Genomic DNA, 19,174 nt, shown 5'->3' with positions numbered 1-19,174 from the left:
CCTCTGCAGGGACCCCCCCCCCCCCCCCGCTGACGTCACAAGGTAAAGAGTTCATCACAGCGGGGGATCTCCAGGAAATCCCACAGTAATCCCCCTGTATGAATTGTATTCACCTCCTGATATCTGGGAACTTATACAGCGAGGTGTCAAGGTAAACAATGCAGGGACCTCTGCTGATGTCACAAGGTAAAGAGTTCATCCCAGCTGGGATCTCCAGGAATGCGGGGGGGCATTGCTCCGTAATCCCCCTGAATGAATTGTATTCACCTTGTGACATCCCGAACTTCTCTGCAGCAAGGTGTGGCAGTAAATAATGCAGGGACCCCCGCTGACGTCACAAAGTGAATAGTTAATCCCAGCGGGGGATCTCCAGGAAAGCCCCGGGTAATTCTCTAGCATGAATTGTATTCACCTCCTGACATCCCCGGACTTCACTGCAAAGAGATGTCGCGGTAAAACACCGCAAGAATACTGAATGCCTGGTGCACAGCCTATGCCACATAAATGCAGGCAACCCCCGCTGACGTCAAGGTGAACCCTGAAAAACCCCGGTGATCCTCCTGCATGAACTGTGTTCACCTTGTGCCTTGCACCAGACATTCAGTATTCTTGCAGTGTTTTACCGACCCCACTCTACAGGGAGGTCCGGGGATGTCACAAGGTGAATACAGTTTATGTAGGAGATCCGCCGCTGGAATGAACTCTTCACCTTACTCACCTCTCTGCAGTCTCCTGGGTCACGTCCGATGGGCTCCAGAACCTGCCGGTAAGCAGCTGATTGTTTACGTCCAGCGGTGAACAGCCTGCCGACATTTTAACAAGCAGATGATGAATCAGCTGATCTTCCCTGGACGTAAACGATCGGATGATGCTATCAGGTGATAGCATCAGCTGCTTACCAGCGGGTCCTGGAGCCCATGGGACTTTTAGACAATCAGCTGATGTGTAATCTGTTTCAGGTCCTTGAACCTGTGTCAGGTTCAAAGACCTGAATCCAATATCATCTGATTGAAAGGCAAACTGATCAGGTGATGTGTCATCATCTGATCAGTTTGCCTTTCAATCAGATGATATTGGATCCGGATTGGACATCACAGGACCCTCGACCCAGGACTACGGCGGAGGGGGGTTCTTTAGTTCAATAAAGATGGAGTCACTAATTGTGTTGTGTTTTATTTCTAATAAAAAATATTTTTCTCTGTGTTGTGTTTTTTTTTATTTTTACTAGAAATTCATGGCGGCTATGTCTAATATTGGCGTGACACCATGAATTTCAGGCTTAGGGCCAGCTGATAATACAAAGCTGGCCCTAACCCCATTATTACCCAGTGAGCCACCCGATACCAGGGCCACTGGAAGAGTTGGATACAGCACCAGAAGATGGCGCTTCCTATGAATGCGCCATTTTCTGGGGCAGCTGCGGACTGCAATTCGCAGTGGGGGGGCCCAGAAAGCTTGGGCCACCCTGTACTGCGGATTCCAGTCCCCAGCTGCCTAGTTGTACCTGGCTGGACACATAAATTGGGCGAAGCCCATGTCGTTTTTTTTTTTAATTCATTAAAAAAAACAAAAAAAAACAAACACATAACCCAAAAGGGTTAGGGGTAAAAAAAAATGCTTAGGCTCTCGCTGCATTTTCTATTGCTAGGGTAACTTAAACAGCTACTGGCTGCTAACCCCTCCTGCTTGGTGTTACCTTCACTGGCAATGAAAAATCCAGTTAAGCCCTTTTTTCTTGAGTTTTTTTGCCAAAAAATTAAAAAAAAAATTCCATGGGCTTAGCCCAATTTTTGTGTCCAGCCAGGTACAACCAGAGAGCTGGGGACTAGAAACCGCAACGCTGAGTGGCCCAAGCTTTCTGGGCCACCCGCTGTGTATTGCAGTCCGCAGCTGCCCCAGAAAATGGTGCTTTCATAGAAGCGCCATCTTTTGGCGCTGTATCCAACTCTTCCAGTGGACATGGTGCCAGGTGGCACGCTGGGTAATAAGGGGTTAATACCAGCTTTGTTTTACCAGCTGGTATTAAGCTCGAGATTCTTAATGTGAAGCCAAGTTTGACCCGGAAATTAAGAATCTCCAATTAAGGGTTAAAAAAAGACACCACACAAAAAATACTTTATTAAAAATAAATACACAGACACACTTAGGGACGCCATCTTTATTACTCCCTCTCACCCCTCCTCAATCCTGGTCTTCTGTCACCGATCTAGCTCTGCTATATCAGAAAGCACGGGGGAGGAAAAACGCTTCAAATCCCCGTGCTGTCTAATCACTCAATGAGTTAGCAGAGACTGCAGGTTGGTAAGCGGTGACATCACCGCTACCACTGTTGCCAAAGTAACCTAATGAGCAGGTTGCTATAGCAACGGTGATCTCCGAGCACCTGATTCCCAGCGCCGCTATTCACCTACATGAGCCGGTAAATAGCGGTGCTGGTAAACGATCTAATAGATCATCATTTTCCTGTCACTTTTATTCCAAAATGGAGATTGAAAAAAATGGGCTGAACAAGGAAATGACATCAGAACACCTTTTTTTCACATCCAACGTTAATGAGCTGAAAAAAGCATTCAATAGTAACAAAAAAAGCATGAAAAGAAGCATGAAAAAAAGCAGGAAAAAAAGCATGAAAGCATGAAAAAAAGCAGGAAAAAAAGCATTAAAAGAAGCATGAAAAGAAGCATGAAAAAAAGCAAGAAAAAAAAGCATGAAAAGAAGCAAGAAAAAAAGCATGAAAGCATGAAAAGAAGCATGAAAAAAAGCATGAAAGCATGAAAAGAAGCACAGAAAAAAGCAGCTTTTTTTGTGCTGAAAAAAAAGCACCGTGGGCACATAGCCTACTCTATTAGCAACCATGGTTCTGTATTTTATGATAAACTCCACTCACATAACTATTTCCTATCTGTTAGCTAAGTGATGAGATTAACCCTTTAGTCTATGCTGAATACTACGCAATAATACAGTGCAATTACTGAGTATTTGAAAGCATATATCAAGAACAAATCACATTCTAAAAACATGAATGTAATCCCCAGCTTTGGAACATTACAGTCATATATCCTAAATAAGGACCTAGGTCCATCAACGTCAACCTTGTTCCTAGTTGGTTATTCTAATGTCCATGAATGTCCACTCTAGTGAGCAAGTATACAGGAATAGCAGATAAGATGACCACTTCATAGATATTGATGTTAATAAATGCCTTAAAGGGATATTTCCATTTCTAAAATCCTCTCCCAATATGTAGTAGGAATAATAATAATAATAATTATAATAGCAAATACATCAAATTAGAAATGTAGTACAGTTCTCCTGAAATAGTCATGTCTCTGACCTCATGTGCAGGGCATTGCAGCTTAGGTAACCATGGTTATTACCACTCACATAGTGACAGTTAGTTGCACATGGTTGTAACCATGGATACCTAAGCTGCAATGCCCTGCACATGAGGTTAGAGACATGACTAGATCAAAACTATACTACATTTCTAATTGAAGGTGTTTGCTAATATTATTATTACACCTACCACATATTGGGATAGGATCTTGGAAATAGGAATAGCTCTTTAAGTTTCACTAAGCTAAAACTAATCATATTTACTGGTGTTTTTTTCCTGGATACAGCATGTCATGGATTTGATTTTACATTTCTATTCTTGCTGTTATTTTATTATTCTATGATTCAATTGTCGTGTTTTGAATTATTAACAATGTATTTTTCTTTTCTTTTTTTCTAAGGGCCGCCATCAGCTCCACGCAATGCAATTTCCAATATCAATGAAACTAGTGTCTTCCTGGAATGGATGTTTCCTGCAGACACTGGAGGACGAAAAGATGTCTTCTATAATATTGTATGCAAGAAATGTAACTCCATTGCCAGATTGTGTGAGGAGTGTGGAATTCACGTTCGTTATGTACCTCAGCAAATTGGCCTCAGAAACACATCCGTCATGGTAATAGATCTTCAGGCCCATACAAATTATACCTTTGAGATTGAGGCTGAAAATGGTGTGTCTGAGCTGAGCCTTGGATCTAGGCAGTATGTATCAGTGAATGTCACCACCAACCAGGCTGGTAAGTTGGATTTGGAATTACTGTATGTTTGTTATACTGACTTGGGTAGGTGACTTGGTAACAAAGGATAAAGGATAAATATTGGTTGAAATGTAAATTTATGCTATGTATGAGAGTAGATCTTCAGGAACCCAGACTGAGCCTTCATAGTAGGTAACAGCTAACACTAATCACAGGGTAATAATGGGTTATTGTGACAATCAGGGCCTAATGAAGGCTCTCATGTCTGCTATATTTGTATCTCTAAAGGCTCTAAACCGCTAACGATCCCAAATACTCACTTAAGCAGGCTTTACACGCTGCGACATCGCTAGCCAATGCTAGCGATGGCGAGCGTGATAGCACCCGCCCCTATCGTTATGCCGATATGTGGAGATCGCTGCCGTAGCGAACAATATCGCTACGGCAGCATCCAACGGACTTACCTGCTCGGCGACATCGCTGTGACCGGCGATCCGCCTCCTTTCTATGGGGGCGGTTCGCTCGACGTCACAGCGACGTCACTAAGCGGCCGCCCAATCAAAGTGGAGGGGCGGAGATGAGCGGGACGAACATACCGCCCACCTCCTTCCTTCCTCATTGCTGGCGTGTAGCAGGTAAGGAGAGGTACCTCGTTCCTGCGGTGTCACACGTAGCCATGTGTGCTGCCACAGGGACGAGGATGAACTTTGCCCCAGCGACGGCAGCGATAATTGGGAATGGACCCCCATGTCAACGAGGAGCGATTTTGGACGTTTTTGCAATGATCCAAAATCGCTCCTAGGAGTCACACATAACGAGATCGCTACAGCGGCCGGATGTGCATCACAAAATCCGTGACCCCAACGAGATCACTGTAGCGATCTCGTAGCGTGTAAAGCCACCCTAACTCGTTGATTGTTGACACGTCGTTCATTTTCAAAATATCGTTGCTCGTTCTGGACGCAGGTTGTTCGTCGTTCCTGAGGCAGCACACATCGCTACGTGAGACACCCCGGGAACGACAAACAGCGCTCCTGCGTCCTCCAGCACCAAGGTGGGAGTGACGTTAATGCGGCTGCTTTCCGCCCCTACAATTCTATTGGACGCCTGCTGTGTGACGTCGCTGTGAAGCCAAACAAACCGCCCCCTTAAAAAAGAGGTTGTTCGCCGGCAACAGCGACTTGGTTAGGAAGGTAAGTTCATGTGATGTGTACCTGCGATATTGTTCGCCATGGGCAGCGATTTGCCCGTGACACACAAACGACGGGGGCAGGTGCGATCGCTAGTGATGTCGCAGCATGTAAAGCGGCCTTTAGTCATAGATGCTAGGTTTCAAAACGGAAAATTGTCACAATCCTGCCCTCCACAAAAAGAAAAACAATTTAAAAGCATTGGTATGTGGTAACCAAAAATAGTATTAATAAAAATGTAAAATCATTATGCAAGAAAATAGCCTTCAAGTTTTTCAATAAATATGTGCTGTGATGAAAAAACAAAAACAAAATATTGTCAATAAAATAGACTGTATCCTGAAATAGGTGTTCTGATGAAAACAAGTTATCGTCTAAACCCAGGATAGGTGATAATTTGTTAATCAGTGGGATGACCATTGAATGGGCAACTTTGATCCCCATTAGAATGGTGTGGCAGTGTGCATGCTCGACCGGTACTCTATACCTTATAGGACGTCCGACTGCTATACTTAGGTTTTTCTGACAAAGGTTCAAGGTTGCCAAAATTTTGTACATGCAAATATATAGACATAGATAAAGTAATTGTTACTGAATGAGACACACAATTATCTAAATAGGTGCTGCCGAGCAAATGTGGAAGCAAAGAATCTCCTCAAGAAATTTGAGAAATACAAGAGGAATTGACCCCACCAAACTAGGGCTAGTTGCTCTTGTGAATTTCCATAGAGATATCCCAAAAAGAGGGGAGAAAAAAACCCTGAACAAAAGTGGGGTCAACAGTATATAACTGTGTATAGAGATATTGTCAAATCACAATATTCACCGTACTCATATCTCTGCCATAATGGCATATTCACCGTACTCATATCTCTGCCATAATGGCATATAATGGGGCCAACAGACCAACAGTGAGTATGATAAATAAAAGGAAAAATAAAAAAATCAAGTGAAGAAAGCCCAAAAACGAGCAATGATGAAAGAGACTGCAAAATTTGCTTATGTTAGAATAAGACCAGAAGAGATTCAATATGAAAACCCCATAAGTATAATACTTGCTGCCATACCTGGTTTACACATCAATATATTCGCCATAGTGGCAAGTAATAAAAATTGGTGGAACAGCTGTAAGGGTTGTTTAAAAACAAACCCAAAGTGAAGCAACAGCAGAGAGAAGTATGGAAAAAGTCCAAGAGGCAGCAGGAGATTTACCTAAGTTGTAGCGTGTGCTCAAATATGACAGCCAAGGAACCAAAAGGAATACCCCTACGCGCGCGTTTCGCGTCTAGCTTCTTCCAGGGGGCCCCCCTGGAAGAAGCTAGACGTGAAACGCGCGCTGTCATATTTGAGCACACGCTACAACTTAGGTAAATCTCCTGCTGCCTCTTGGACTTTTTCCATACTTCTCTCTGCTGTTGCTTCACTTTGGGTTTGTTTTTAAACAACCCTTACAGCTGTTCCACCAATTTTTATTACTTGCCACTATGGCGAATATATTGATGTGTAAACCAGGTATGGCAGCAAGTATTATACTTATGGGGTTTTCATATTGAATCTCTTCTGGTCTTATTCTAACATAAGCAAATTTTGCAGTCTCTTTCATCATTGCTCGTTTTTGGGCTTTCTTCACTTGATTTTTTTCTTTTTCCTTTTATTTATCATACTCACTGTTGGTCTGTTGGCCCCATTATATGCCATTATGGCAGAGATATGAGTACGGTGAATATGCCATTATGGCAGAGATATGAGTACGGTGAATATTGTGATTTGACAATATCTCTATACACAGTTATATACTGTTGACCCCCCTTTTGTTCAGGGTTTTTTTCTCCCCTCTTTTTGGGATATCTCTATGGAAATTCACAAGAGCAACTAGCCCTAGTTTGGTGGGGTCAATTCCTCTTGTATTTCTCAAATTTCTTGAGGAGATTCTTTTCTTCCACATTTGCTCGGCAGCACCTATTTAGATAATTGTGTGTCTCATTCAGTAACAATTACTGTATCTATGTCTATATATTTGCATGTACAAAATTTTGGCAACCTTGAACCTTTGTCAGTGTCCTCTTTTTTAAAAAATATTTTTTAATTTTTCCAATAAAGATTTCTAATTTTATATATGAAATACTCTTTCTGGCTCTATTTACTCGTTTCACTATATAGGTTTTTTCTCAGTGTTTGAGTAAGAGCCCTCATATATCGGGCCTCATTTAGGTTTTCTTAGGTTTTTCTGGCTGCCCCATAGAAAATGAATGGAGGGGCTTGTTGGTTATCCAGCCTGCCATGTAATGTAACGAGAGATAAAAATTCCCAGATCATCTAATCAGAGCTGGTGCCAGTGGTTGGACACTCAACAATTGGTCAGTTATCATCTATCTTGTGGTAATAGGCCTTAAGCCTGCTTTACACGTTACGATTCTGCATACGATATCGTATGCGATCATAACCGCCCCCATCGTACGTGCGGCACGTTCAATTTGTTGAATGTGCCGCACAGACGATTCACCCCCATCACACATACTTACCCATCCATACGACCTCGATGTGGGTGGCGAACGTCCACTTTCTGGAGTGGGAGGGACGTTCGGCGTCACATCGACGTCACGTGGCAGCCGGCCAATAGAAACAGAGGGGCGGAGATGAGCGGGACGTAAACATCCCGCCCACCTCCTTCCTTCTGCATTGCTGGCCGGGAGCCGCAGGACGCAGGTAAGATCTGTTCATTGTTCCAGGGGTGTCACACACTGCGATGTTTGCTACCCCGGGTACAATGAACAACCTGACGTTCAATTCATGAGGAATGAATGAAGTGCGTGCGATGAATGTTTTACCGTTCAATCGCAATCGCACGTAGCTGTTACACACTGCAATGTACCTTACGATGCCGGATGTGCGTCACTTACGACGTGACCCCGCCGACACATCGTAAGATATATTGCAGCGTGTAAAGCGGGCTTTAAACTGTTTGAACTGGACAACTACTCTAAAGATTTAAAGAGTATTTTAGATAAAAAAAGTTTCTGAGAAAGTTATTCTGAAAAAAAGGGCATGCTGTTCCAGTTTTCCGTAGTGAGTGCTCCACAGTTTTCCTTGCACAGCAGAGACCCATGATCCATCCTCTTTTTCATGTAAGTGTGGCGCCATGGACTAGCCAGGTCATCACAGATAACACTAAAACACCCCCACCCCCACTGGACAGTAACATTAGCCAAACAAAACCCTTGTTGCCTCCCTCCAGGGTCTGATGTCCACACCTGGTGGGGCGGAGCCAAGCGGTTGGCCCCACCCACCGAGGAGTTCAAAGGCTTGAGGTGAGAAAAGTGACAGTTGAGTGTTGGAGTTTGAGGAGTGAGGAGTAAACACTTGGGTGTCTGGGTTTGTGGCCCAGGCACTGACAGCAAGGTTGGCAGACGGTGGTGGCCGTCTGCAGCAGTGGTGAAACAACGCGGAACCGTAGGAATGAGGTCGGGCGTTGGCCCGCTGGTACCGACCGGGGAGCGAAGTGAAGCCAGCACACACAGGCAGGGCCATTGGACCCCGACCAGGCTTGGAGCTGCCGTCAATAGTCAAATCCGAGTGTGACCGAAACCCCAGGGGTTTTCTAACAGCCAAAGACCTGAGAGAAGGCAACCGCCCACACCGTGAGGGTATACAGCTACCGCCTAAGGCTAGAGACCCAAGGGCCAGCGCCTGCGGGCAAACGGGCTCCTCCGGCATCCATACACTGGGGAGCGGACTACCGTTGGGGATCCATAGTAGTCAAACAAGTACATAAAGGTGCAGGGAAAGACAGCTGCCATGACCTGTCCGGGGAGAGACACTGCAGCCGGCTGCGGGACCCGTCCATCCAGCCGTTTGGTTTACCAAGGACTTTGTGCATCTCTTGCTGAGTGAGTACACCCGTGCCATCCGGCACCATGCCGCGCTGTCCCTGCAACCCTGCACCTCACCAACCCTGTCCTCCCTGTCACACCACCGGGCCCCGGGACCACCGACCCCTACCCACGGAGGGGGAAAACAACATCCCAGCTGCTCCCTACCATCGCTCCCGGGATCCCCGTCACCAGCAGCGGTGGTGCCCATCTTCACCACAACCCGTGGGTGGTGTCACGGACTAAATCCCCCAAACCAACCACCCCCTTTCACTCACGAGCGAGGAGCGCCGCTCGAGCCCCCGGATCCGGCCCACCGCTCGAGCCACCGAGCAGCCGCAGCAGCGTCGGACCCGAGCGTTGGTGAGCGATCAGCAGCGGCGGCATCCTCCCCGCCCACGACATAAGTGATTGACAGGTTATCTCAGCTGCAACCTTGTTGCATAACAACAGTTGGGAGAGTTTGGGGATGGAGATCATGGGTAAATGGCTATATGTAAAGTCAAACTGATACAATGGGGTGTTAAGTATCTTTCAATAATCCCAAATTCTGGCACAATAATGGTCTGTGTGTTCTGTGTGAATAATGATAATATCAAAACCCACAGAAGATCTCTACATGATCTGTGGATTATGGTAATCAGTGCCGGACTGGGTGCCCATAGCCCATAACTGGAATTGATTCCAAAGGGACTGTTGTACAATTAAATTTTAATTTTACCTATCTACTTTCACACCTTTTGTGCATGTATACATTACAATGTACGGTATATTTCGTATACTTTTCACCCTCGATGGGGCACCAAAAGAAATGTACTGCAGTAAGGGACTAGCATACATAGCTGAGGTAGTTTCACCATATTGTGTTGTATTACTTGCTAGCATTTACCCCTTTTCCGTGCAACTTCACTCACTTTTCAAAAAGTTTCCAGGGCTGTCCAAGGACTGTTGTAAAATTGCCAGAAATCAAAATAAATTAGCAACAGTTGAAGCAATTGTACTCAAGAATTTTTGCTAAATCTGATGAATCAGGGCCAATGTGTGCACAGGCACAGAGGTGTCAGTCCAGCAGAGTCAGGCAGGGATATGTCTGTGAGGAAGCCTCCATGACTAGTCACCTCAGTCTCCTATTCCATGTCCAAAGTATGTTTTCACTAATAGCTTGCGGCATTTCAAGGTGAAACAAAGATATTTGTAATGATGGAGACACTCTTTGAATAATGGCAACCATGGTTTGGGCAACACAAATCACCTGACAGGTTCCCTTTAACTTGTTTTCTTTTTTATATGTATATAAGAAATGTATCTCTGCAGGCAGTATATTGTGCCTGTTCATAATTTCATCGGTTACATCATACAGCACCACTGGTGTGCCAAAAAGGTTTTTTCAAAGCATTGCGCCGTTTATGTGTTTTCATGCTAGCGCCATAGTGATGCCAGTTCCGGTGACATTGGCCAAAGTTGAATGTGGCATCTAACGGATTAATCAGCCATTATCGAAGGAATTGCCAGCAAGTGGATTGTGCATGCACAGGTCCTGAATATAAACCATCGCTGTGTAATAATATCATTGGAATTTCTGGTGACGGGAACTTCAACTCCCAGCATGTCCAGGACGCCTACAGATATCAATCGTTAGACTTTTATTTCCAAAAGAGTAAGACAGTCACAAAGTTTTCAGCCATCATGATGTCCCCATTGCTTCCCTATGCACAGTATACATCATACAGTGTGGGGGCATTATGCTGTTTACAGGATGGCATTGTGTGCATTATACTGTGTTTAAGTGGGATCTTGAGGGCTATCATACTGCATATAGGAGGGAGCTGTGGGGACATCAGACTGTAAAGAGGAGCTAAAGGGGGCTTTACACACTACGACATCGCTAATGCGGAGTCGTTGGGGTCACGGAATTTGTGACGCACATCCGGCCGCATTAGCGATGCCGTTACGTGTGACACCTATGAGCGATTTTGCATCGTTGCAAAAACGTGCAAAATCGCTAATCGGCGACATGGGGGTCCATTCTTAAAAATCGTTACTACAGCAGTAACGAAGTTGTTCCTCGTTCCTGCGGCAGCCCACATCGCTCCGTGTGACGCCGCAGGAACGAGGAAGCCCCCCTTACCTGCCTCCCGGCCGCTATGCAGAAGGAAGGAGGTGGGCGGGATGTTACGTCCCGCTCATCTCCGCCCCTCTGCTGCTATTGCGCGGCGGTTCAGTGACGCTTCAGTGACGTCGCTGTGACGCCGCACGGACCGCCCCCTTAGAAAGGAGGCGGTTCGCCGGTCACAACGACGTCGCCGGACAGGTATGTGTGACGGCTCTGGGCGATGTTGTGCGCCACGGGCAGCGATTTGCCCGTGTCACGCAACAGATGGGGGTGGGTACCCACACTAGCGATATCGGGACCAATATCGCAGTGTGTAAAGTAGCTTTAAGAGGATATTACAATTAATTACAATTAATCAATCTTGAAATATAAAAAGCAACTTTGTAATATATCTTATCTGAGTAATCTGCTTCTTTCTCTTCCTGGATTGAACTTTTACTCTCAATTCATGGTTAAAATCTGTGAAATCTTTATTCAGTCAGTGAAGACAGATTTTCACAATCTGGCGAATAGGAGAGGACTGTTGGTGCTTTTTACAATTCTATGTGGAGGAAAGGGGGTGAAGCTAGGGGCAGACATTTTGCTGCTAGTTCCATAGTACTATGAGCACCAATCTCACAGCCTATCTCAGTAATGGGAAAATATGTACATCACTCACTAAAACAGATTTTACACATGAATTGAGAGTTTGAAGAATGAAAGATCAGTCCAGGAGGAGAAATTAGTGGATTTGTCTAGTAAGATGTATTGCAAAGTTTCTTATTCTCATCTTGACTATTGACTTATGATAAAAAAAAGGTTAAATATACATGATTCCAAATTTGTCACTGACTAAAATCATCTCTTGACTTTACTTTCTTATAGGGCTGTGATCATTGTAAAAGTAATAGAATTATATCGCTTATTCAATTCTGCTGCATACAGATAATATATTAATATATGTCATCATAATCATGTAGGTATTAATCAGTTACATGCTATTTCATGGCAGTTCTAATAGTTTCTATGTGCCTAAGAATATCCGAAAAACCTTTTAGTATTGAAGTATAGAGTTGAGCCAAGTTTTAGTTTGTTTTTGTGTTGCTACAAGATGTTCTGAATGTGAGTTCTGCTCTGAAGTTCACTGCCAGCTCAATCCTTTGCCAGCTTTCCTGTTTTGGATATGAAAGTTTTTGGCTTAGGTAAATGCATTTGGAAATAGGTTTTGTTTTTGAAGTACATTTTTCTCATAATAATACAGTTACTCCTTTTTTTTCAATTTGTGCTCGAATTTCATTTTCTTAGAATTTTCTGAGAATTAACTTTTTTTTGGACCATACGCTGTATAAGAATTGAGTATGGGATACATTTGGTTTCTGGCCACATGGTCCTTAAAGACTTGTTTAACTTTATTACCGAAATGAATCTAAATCTGGAACAAGAACAACTACATTTACTTATTTTTCATAAAACCTGGAGAATATTCTTCTGCAACATTATCCACCTTTACATGTCCATCTTATTCCTATGTGGTTTACTCTTTTCATGCTAAATTTTTCTAGAACTGTTCCTTGTTAAAGGGAACAAACCATCAGGATTTTCACATAAAAAGTAAAGGCAGTGCTATACTAGCCCTTGGATGCTGAATGTAATCCTACCATTTGTTCAGAGATTGGATGTTTTATTTCAAAAATATGTGCAAGTAAAGTTCCAGCAATGCACTGCTATTTGATTGACAGGTGCAACAGTAAGGGAATTTGTGGGTCTTGCTATCAAATCCCGCCCATATCTGCTGCCTAGCCTTTTTCCCTCTGTCACCATCATAAACGTTGATTCCGGCACAGGCAGACAAATAGGGGTGGGAATAGATAGTAAGACCTGACCCACATATTCCCTTACTATTGCACCTGTCGATGACATAGCAGTGCATTGCTGGAACTTTACTTGCACATATTTCTGAAATAAAATATCCAATATCAAAACAAAGGGTATGGTTACAGTCAGCATTCTAGTGCCAGTATAGCACTGGGTTTATTATATGCATGAATATCCTGATGGTTGGTTCCCTTCAACAATATATATATATATATATATATATATATATATATATATATATATATATATACTGTACAGACCAAATGTTTGGACACACCTTCTCATCTCTAGAACAACTGTTAAGAGGAGACTTTGTGCAGCAGGCCTTCATGGTAAAATAGCTGCTAGGAAACCACTGCTAAGGACAGGCAACAAGCAGAAGAGACTTGTTTGGGCTAAAGAACATAAGGAATGGACATTAGACCAGTGGAAATCTGTGCTTTGGTCTGATGAGTCCAAATTTGAGATCTTTGGATCCAACCACCATGTCTTTGTAGAAAAGGTGAACGGATTAACTCTACATGGCTGGTTCCCACCGTGAAGCATGGAGGAGGAGGTGTGATGGTGGGGGGGTGCTCTGCTGGTGACACTGTTGGGGATTTATTCAAAATTGAAGGCATACAGAACCAGCATGCCCTACCACAGCATCTTGCATCGACGTGCTATTCCATGCGGTTTGCGTTTAGTTGGACCATCATTTATTTTTCAACAGTACAATGACCCCAAACACACCTCCAGGCTGTATAAGGGCTAATTGACTAAGAAGGAGAGTAATGGGGTGCTACGCCAGATAACCTTGCCTCCACAGTCACCAGAGCTGAACCCAATCGAGATGGTTTGGAGTGAGCTGGACCGCAGAGTGAAGGCAAAAGGGCCAACAAGTGCTAAGCATCTCTGGGAACTCCTTCAAGACTGTTGGAAAACAATTTCCAGTGACTACCTCTTGAAGCTCATCAAGAGAAAGCCAAGAGTGTGCAAAGCAGTTAGGAAAGCAAAAGGTGGCTACTTTGAAGAACCTAGAATATTAGACATATTTTCAGTTATTTCATACTTTAAGTATTCATTCCACATGTTTTAATTCATAGTTTTGATGCCTTCAATGTGAATCTACAATTTTTAGAGTCATGAAAACAAAGAAAACTCTTTGAATGAGAAGGTGTGTCCAAACTTTTGGTCTCTACTGTATATATATATATATATATATATATAGATATATATATATATTATATATATATATATATATATATATATATATATATATATATATATATATATCTCTCTCTATATATATATATATATATATATATATATATATATATATATATATATATTGTTTTGTTGCTTTTTCATGTGATTTTCAATGATGTCCTGTTTAGTGGTTTCAAATCAAATAAGAAAAAAAACAACTAATAAAACAACCCCAATCCATATGCCCCGAACCACCTTTGTGGGCCAGAATGGAAAAAAGCTATTGAAGACTAGCTCCTATTCAAATGGAATGTGATATTTCATTTTTCTAGCACTAGTCATTTCAGGGAAAATGCATGGTTCGCTGCTATGTCCCACTGCAAATTAGTTGTTTCTTGGGTACAAGGCGTAGGTTCAGGGGAAATTAGCTGTTGACCCTGGCTGCGCTTTAAAAGACAACCCCTTTAAACTACTCCTAAAACATTTTAATGAAATTAGTAATTTCCCGTTCCCTTAAATGAACTCTCTGGACTAAACTAATACACTAATATAATGATATGCCTATTATTAAACCTACACCAAAGAACACTAATTGAAAAAATCCATGGGTCACTTACTCCATTTCGCTGAAATACAGTGTATCAGATTTACACATTGGTTTTTTTTTCATACTGCCGATCCTGTTCCTATACAGACCATATAATGATCTCTAATTTTAACTTTTTCAAAATCAGTATTTAAATGTAGGCCAGACACACAATACTGAAGATTTTACATTCCATAAGACTGTCCTGTTTCTCAGACCTTTAAGGTAGTGAGATCATTTTAGATATAGTTTAGCTGGATCACGCATAGAGCTGAACTCAAATACTGTCATTTCTGATAATATAAAATGTTATATTTTTCTGATTTTGCATTTTGCAAAGTACTTTGAAAATTCAAAATAATTTTATTATAGAGGTAAAAATTGAGACTTAGGCGGGCTTTGCACACTACGACATCGCAGGTGTGATGTTGGTGGGGTCAAATTGAAAATGAAGTACTTCCGGCATCGCATGCGACATCGTAGTGTGTAAAGGCTCGATGATACGATTAACGAGCGCAAAAGCGTCGTAATCGTATCATCGGTGCAGCGTCGGCGTAATCCATGATTACGCTGACGCGACGGTCCGATGTTGTTCCTCGCTCCTGCGGCAGCACACATCGCTGTGTGTGAAGCCACAGGAGCGAGGAACATCTCCTACCGGCGTCACTGCGGCTTCCGTAGGATATGCGGAAGGAAGGAGGTGGGCGGGATGTTTACGTCCCGCTCATCTCCGCCCCTCCGCTCCTATTGGCTGCCTGCCGTGTGACGTCGCAGTGACGCCGTGCAACCCCCCCCTTAAAAAGGAGGTGGGTCGCCGGCCAGAGCGACAGTCGCAGGACAGGTGAGTGCATGTGAAGCTGAAGTAGCGATAATGTTCGCTACGGCAGTTATCACAAGGATATCGCAGTTGCGACGGGGGCGGGGACTATCGCGCTCGGCATCGCAGCATCGGCTTGCGATGTCATAGTGTACATCCGGTCGCTTTAGCGATGTCTTTGCGTGTGACACCTATGAGCGATTTTGAATCATCGCAAAAACGTTCAAAATCGCTCATCGGGGATATGCCCCTCTCGAATATCGCTGCTGCTCGGTGTATGAAGTAGTTTGTCGCTCCTGCGGCAGCACACATCGCTATGTGTGACACAGCAGGAATGAGGAACCTCACCTTACCGGCGGCCGCCCGCAATGAGGAAGGAAATCAAGGACTGTGGAGAAAAGAAAAGGCGCATAGGGTCTTAACTGATAAAAACAGTGAAAGGATTAATAGGGTGCACTAACCTATAGATGTTGTGAGAAGTCACAACACCTATTGAAGCATAAACGCTAGAGGAGACAGCTGCGGACCCGTAAAATGGATGCAGAGACTTTTATAGGAAATCGGGGATCATCGCCGCGCTAGTCACCATTCAATCACATATATCTCCTATGTCATTATCTTTACATTGTCCTGAGGAAGAGGGCAGAGACCCCTAAAACGCGTAGACTTTGTTAATGTTCCCAAATAAATGACTTGGAATAATAATTCTTTGGATTGAATGGTGACTAGCGCGGCGATGATCCCCGATTTCCTATAGAAGTCTCCGCAATGAGGAAGGAAGGAGTTGGGTGGGATGTTACGTCCCGCTCATCTCCGCCCCTCTGCTTCTATTGGGCGGCGGTTCGGTGACGCTGCTGTGACGTCGCTGTGATGCTGAACGAACCGCCCCCTTAGAAAGGAGGCAGTTTGCCGGTCACAGCAACGTTGCTAGGCAGGTAAGTAGTGTGACGGGTCAGCGCGATGTTGTGCACCACGGGCAGCGATTTGCCCATGTCACACAACCGATGGGGGTGGGTACGCACCCATGCGATATCGTTCAAGATATCGCAGCATGTAAAGCGGCCTTTAGAGCAGTTACTGTAATCCACGTAATCCTTCCCTAATTATAGAATAGATGTATTCCTATATGCTGCTTTTTGTCATTAACCCATTTTGGAAATAAATACACCATGTGCAGAATTATTAGGCAAGTTGTATTTTAGAGGATTTTTTTATTATTGATCAACAACTATGTTCTCAATCAACCCAAAAGACTCATAAATATCAAAGCTTAATATTTTTGGAAGTTGGAGTGTTTGTTTTTTAGATTTGGCTATTTTAGGAGGATATCTGTTTGTGCAGGTAACTATTACTGTGCAGAATTATTAGGCAACTTAATAAAAACCAAATATATTTCCATCTCACTTGTTTATTTTCCCCAGGTAAACTAATATAACTGCACAAAATTTAGAAATAAACATTTCTGACATGCAAAAACAAAATCTCAAAATATTAGTGACCAATATAGCCATCTTTCTTTATGATGACACTCAACAACCTACCATCCATAGATTCTATCAGTTGCTTGATCTGTTTACAATCAACATTGCGTGCAGCAGCCACCACAACCTCCCAGACACTGTTCCAAGAGGTGTACTGTTTTCTCTCCCTTTAGATCTCACATTTTATGAAGGACCACAGGTTCTCTATGGGGTTCAGATCAGGTGAACAAGGGGGCCATGTCATTATTTTTTCATCTCTTAGACCTTTGCTGGCTAGCTACACTGTGGAGTAGTTAGATGCATGTGATGGAGCATTGTCCTGCATGAAAATCATGTTTTTCTTGAACGATACCCACTTCTTCCTGTAACACTGCTTGAAGAAGTTGTCTTCCAGAAACTGGCAGTAGGTCTGGGAGTTGAGGTTCACGCCATCCTCAACCCAAAAAGGACCCACAAGTTCATATTTGATGATACCAGCCCATACCAGTACCCCACCTCCACCTTGCTGGCATCTGAGTCAGAGTGGAGCTCTCTGCCCTTTACTGATCCGCCTCTGGCCCATCCATCTGGCCCATCTAGACTCACTCTCATTTCATCAGTCCATAGAACCTTTGAAAAATCAGTCTTAAGATATTTCTTGGCCCAGTCTTGACATTTTACCTTATGTTTCTTGTTCAAAGGTGGTCGTTTTTCTGCCTTCCTTACTTGGCCATGTCCCTGAGTATGGCACACCTTGTGCTTTTTGATGCTTCAGTAATGTTGCAGCTCTGAAATATGGCCAAACTGGTGGCAAATGGCATCTTGGCACCTTCACGCTTGATTTTCCTCAATTCATGGGCAGTTATTTTGCGGCTTTTTTGCCCAACATGCTTCTTGCGACCCTGTTGGCTATTTGCCATGAAACGCTTGATTGTTCGGTGATCACGCTTCAAAAGGTTGGCAATTTCAAGACTGCTGCATGCCTCTGCAAGACATCTCACAATTTTGGACTTTTCAGAGCCCGTCAAATCTCTCTTCTGACCCATTTTGCCAAAGGAAGGAAGTTGCCTAATAATTAAGCACACCTTATATAGGGTGTTGATGTCATTACACCACACCCCTCCTCATTACAGAGATGCACATCACCTGATTTACTTAATTGGTAGTTGGCTCTCAAGCCTATACATCTTGGAGTAGGACAAGATGTATAAACAGTATCATGTGATCAAAATACTCATTTGCCTAATAATTCTGCACACGGTGTATATATATTTACATATATAATATAAAGCTGAGCGTATGTATGTGTGTGTGTGTGTAAATGTGTGTGTGTCTGCTAAAGGAACCTGCACTGTCGTAATTACAATCACGAAATTTTGCACAGATGACTCACTTGACTCAGGGAACGTCAGACTGTTTTGAGGGGAAAATTTAACCCTGCGTTTTACAGTTATTCACCAAAAAAACTGCTTACATTAAATTAAATGGCGCTGGAAGCTAGAGGTCATTAATAGCAGCTCTGATTGGTTGCTATAGGCAACGAAGGACATTCTTAGTATAAGACAGCTTATGTGTGAGGTAGTATGATATTGGTAGAGACACACATGCATAAGACAGAGAGACACAGACAGAGACATACACACACAGAGACAGACACACACAGAGACAGAGGCACACACACACACAGACAGAGACACAGAGACAGAGACACAGACACAAACACACACAGAGACAGACACACACACACACAGACACACACACACAGACACAGAGAAACACAGAGCCAGAGAAATACACACAGAAACACACAGAGACAGACACACACAGAGACAGAGACTCAGAGATGCACAGACAGACAAGCACAAAGACATGCAGGGAGAGACACAGAAACAGAAGCACACAGACACACATAGAGACAGAGACACAGACACACACTGAAACACACAGAGACAAAGACACAGAGACAGAGGTACACAGAGACAGACACACAGAGAGACACACAGAGACCAACACACACACAGAGACCCACACAGAGACTCACACAAAGACCCACACAGAGACAG

The 19,174-nt window shown here is 43.4% G+C and overlaps 1 protein-coding gene across 5 annotated transcripts in view; it reads left to right on the top strand.

The window, feature by feature from the left end:
- EPHA5 (EPH receptor A5) overlaps positions 1 to 19,174 on the top strand; it is a 641,576-nt gene that overhangs the window by 427,069 nt on the left and 195,333 nt on the right. For all 5 annotated transcript variants that reach the window (XM_075352357.1, XM_075352380.1, XM_075352348.1 and 2 more), the window contains exon 5: positions 3,738 to 4,073. In XM_075352357.1, the coding sequence (XP_075208472.1) occupies positions 3,738 to 4,073 (336 nt within the window). The remainder of the gene's footprint in view (positions 1 to 3,737; positions 4,074 to 19,174) is intronic.

The sequence above is a fragment of the Anomaloglossus baeobatrachus genome, chromosome 1 (genome assembly GCF_048569485.1).
Source record: "Anomaloglossus baeobatrachus isolate aAnoBae1 chromosome 1, aAnoBae1.hap1, whole genome shotgun sequence".
Taxonomy (NCBI): domain Eukaryota; kingdom Metazoa; phylum Chordata; class Amphibia; order Anura; family Aromobatidae; genus Anomaloglossus; species Anomaloglossus baeobatrachus.
Note: the sequence above shows the minus strand (reverse complement) of the source record. Positions and strands in the feature narration are given on the sequence as shown.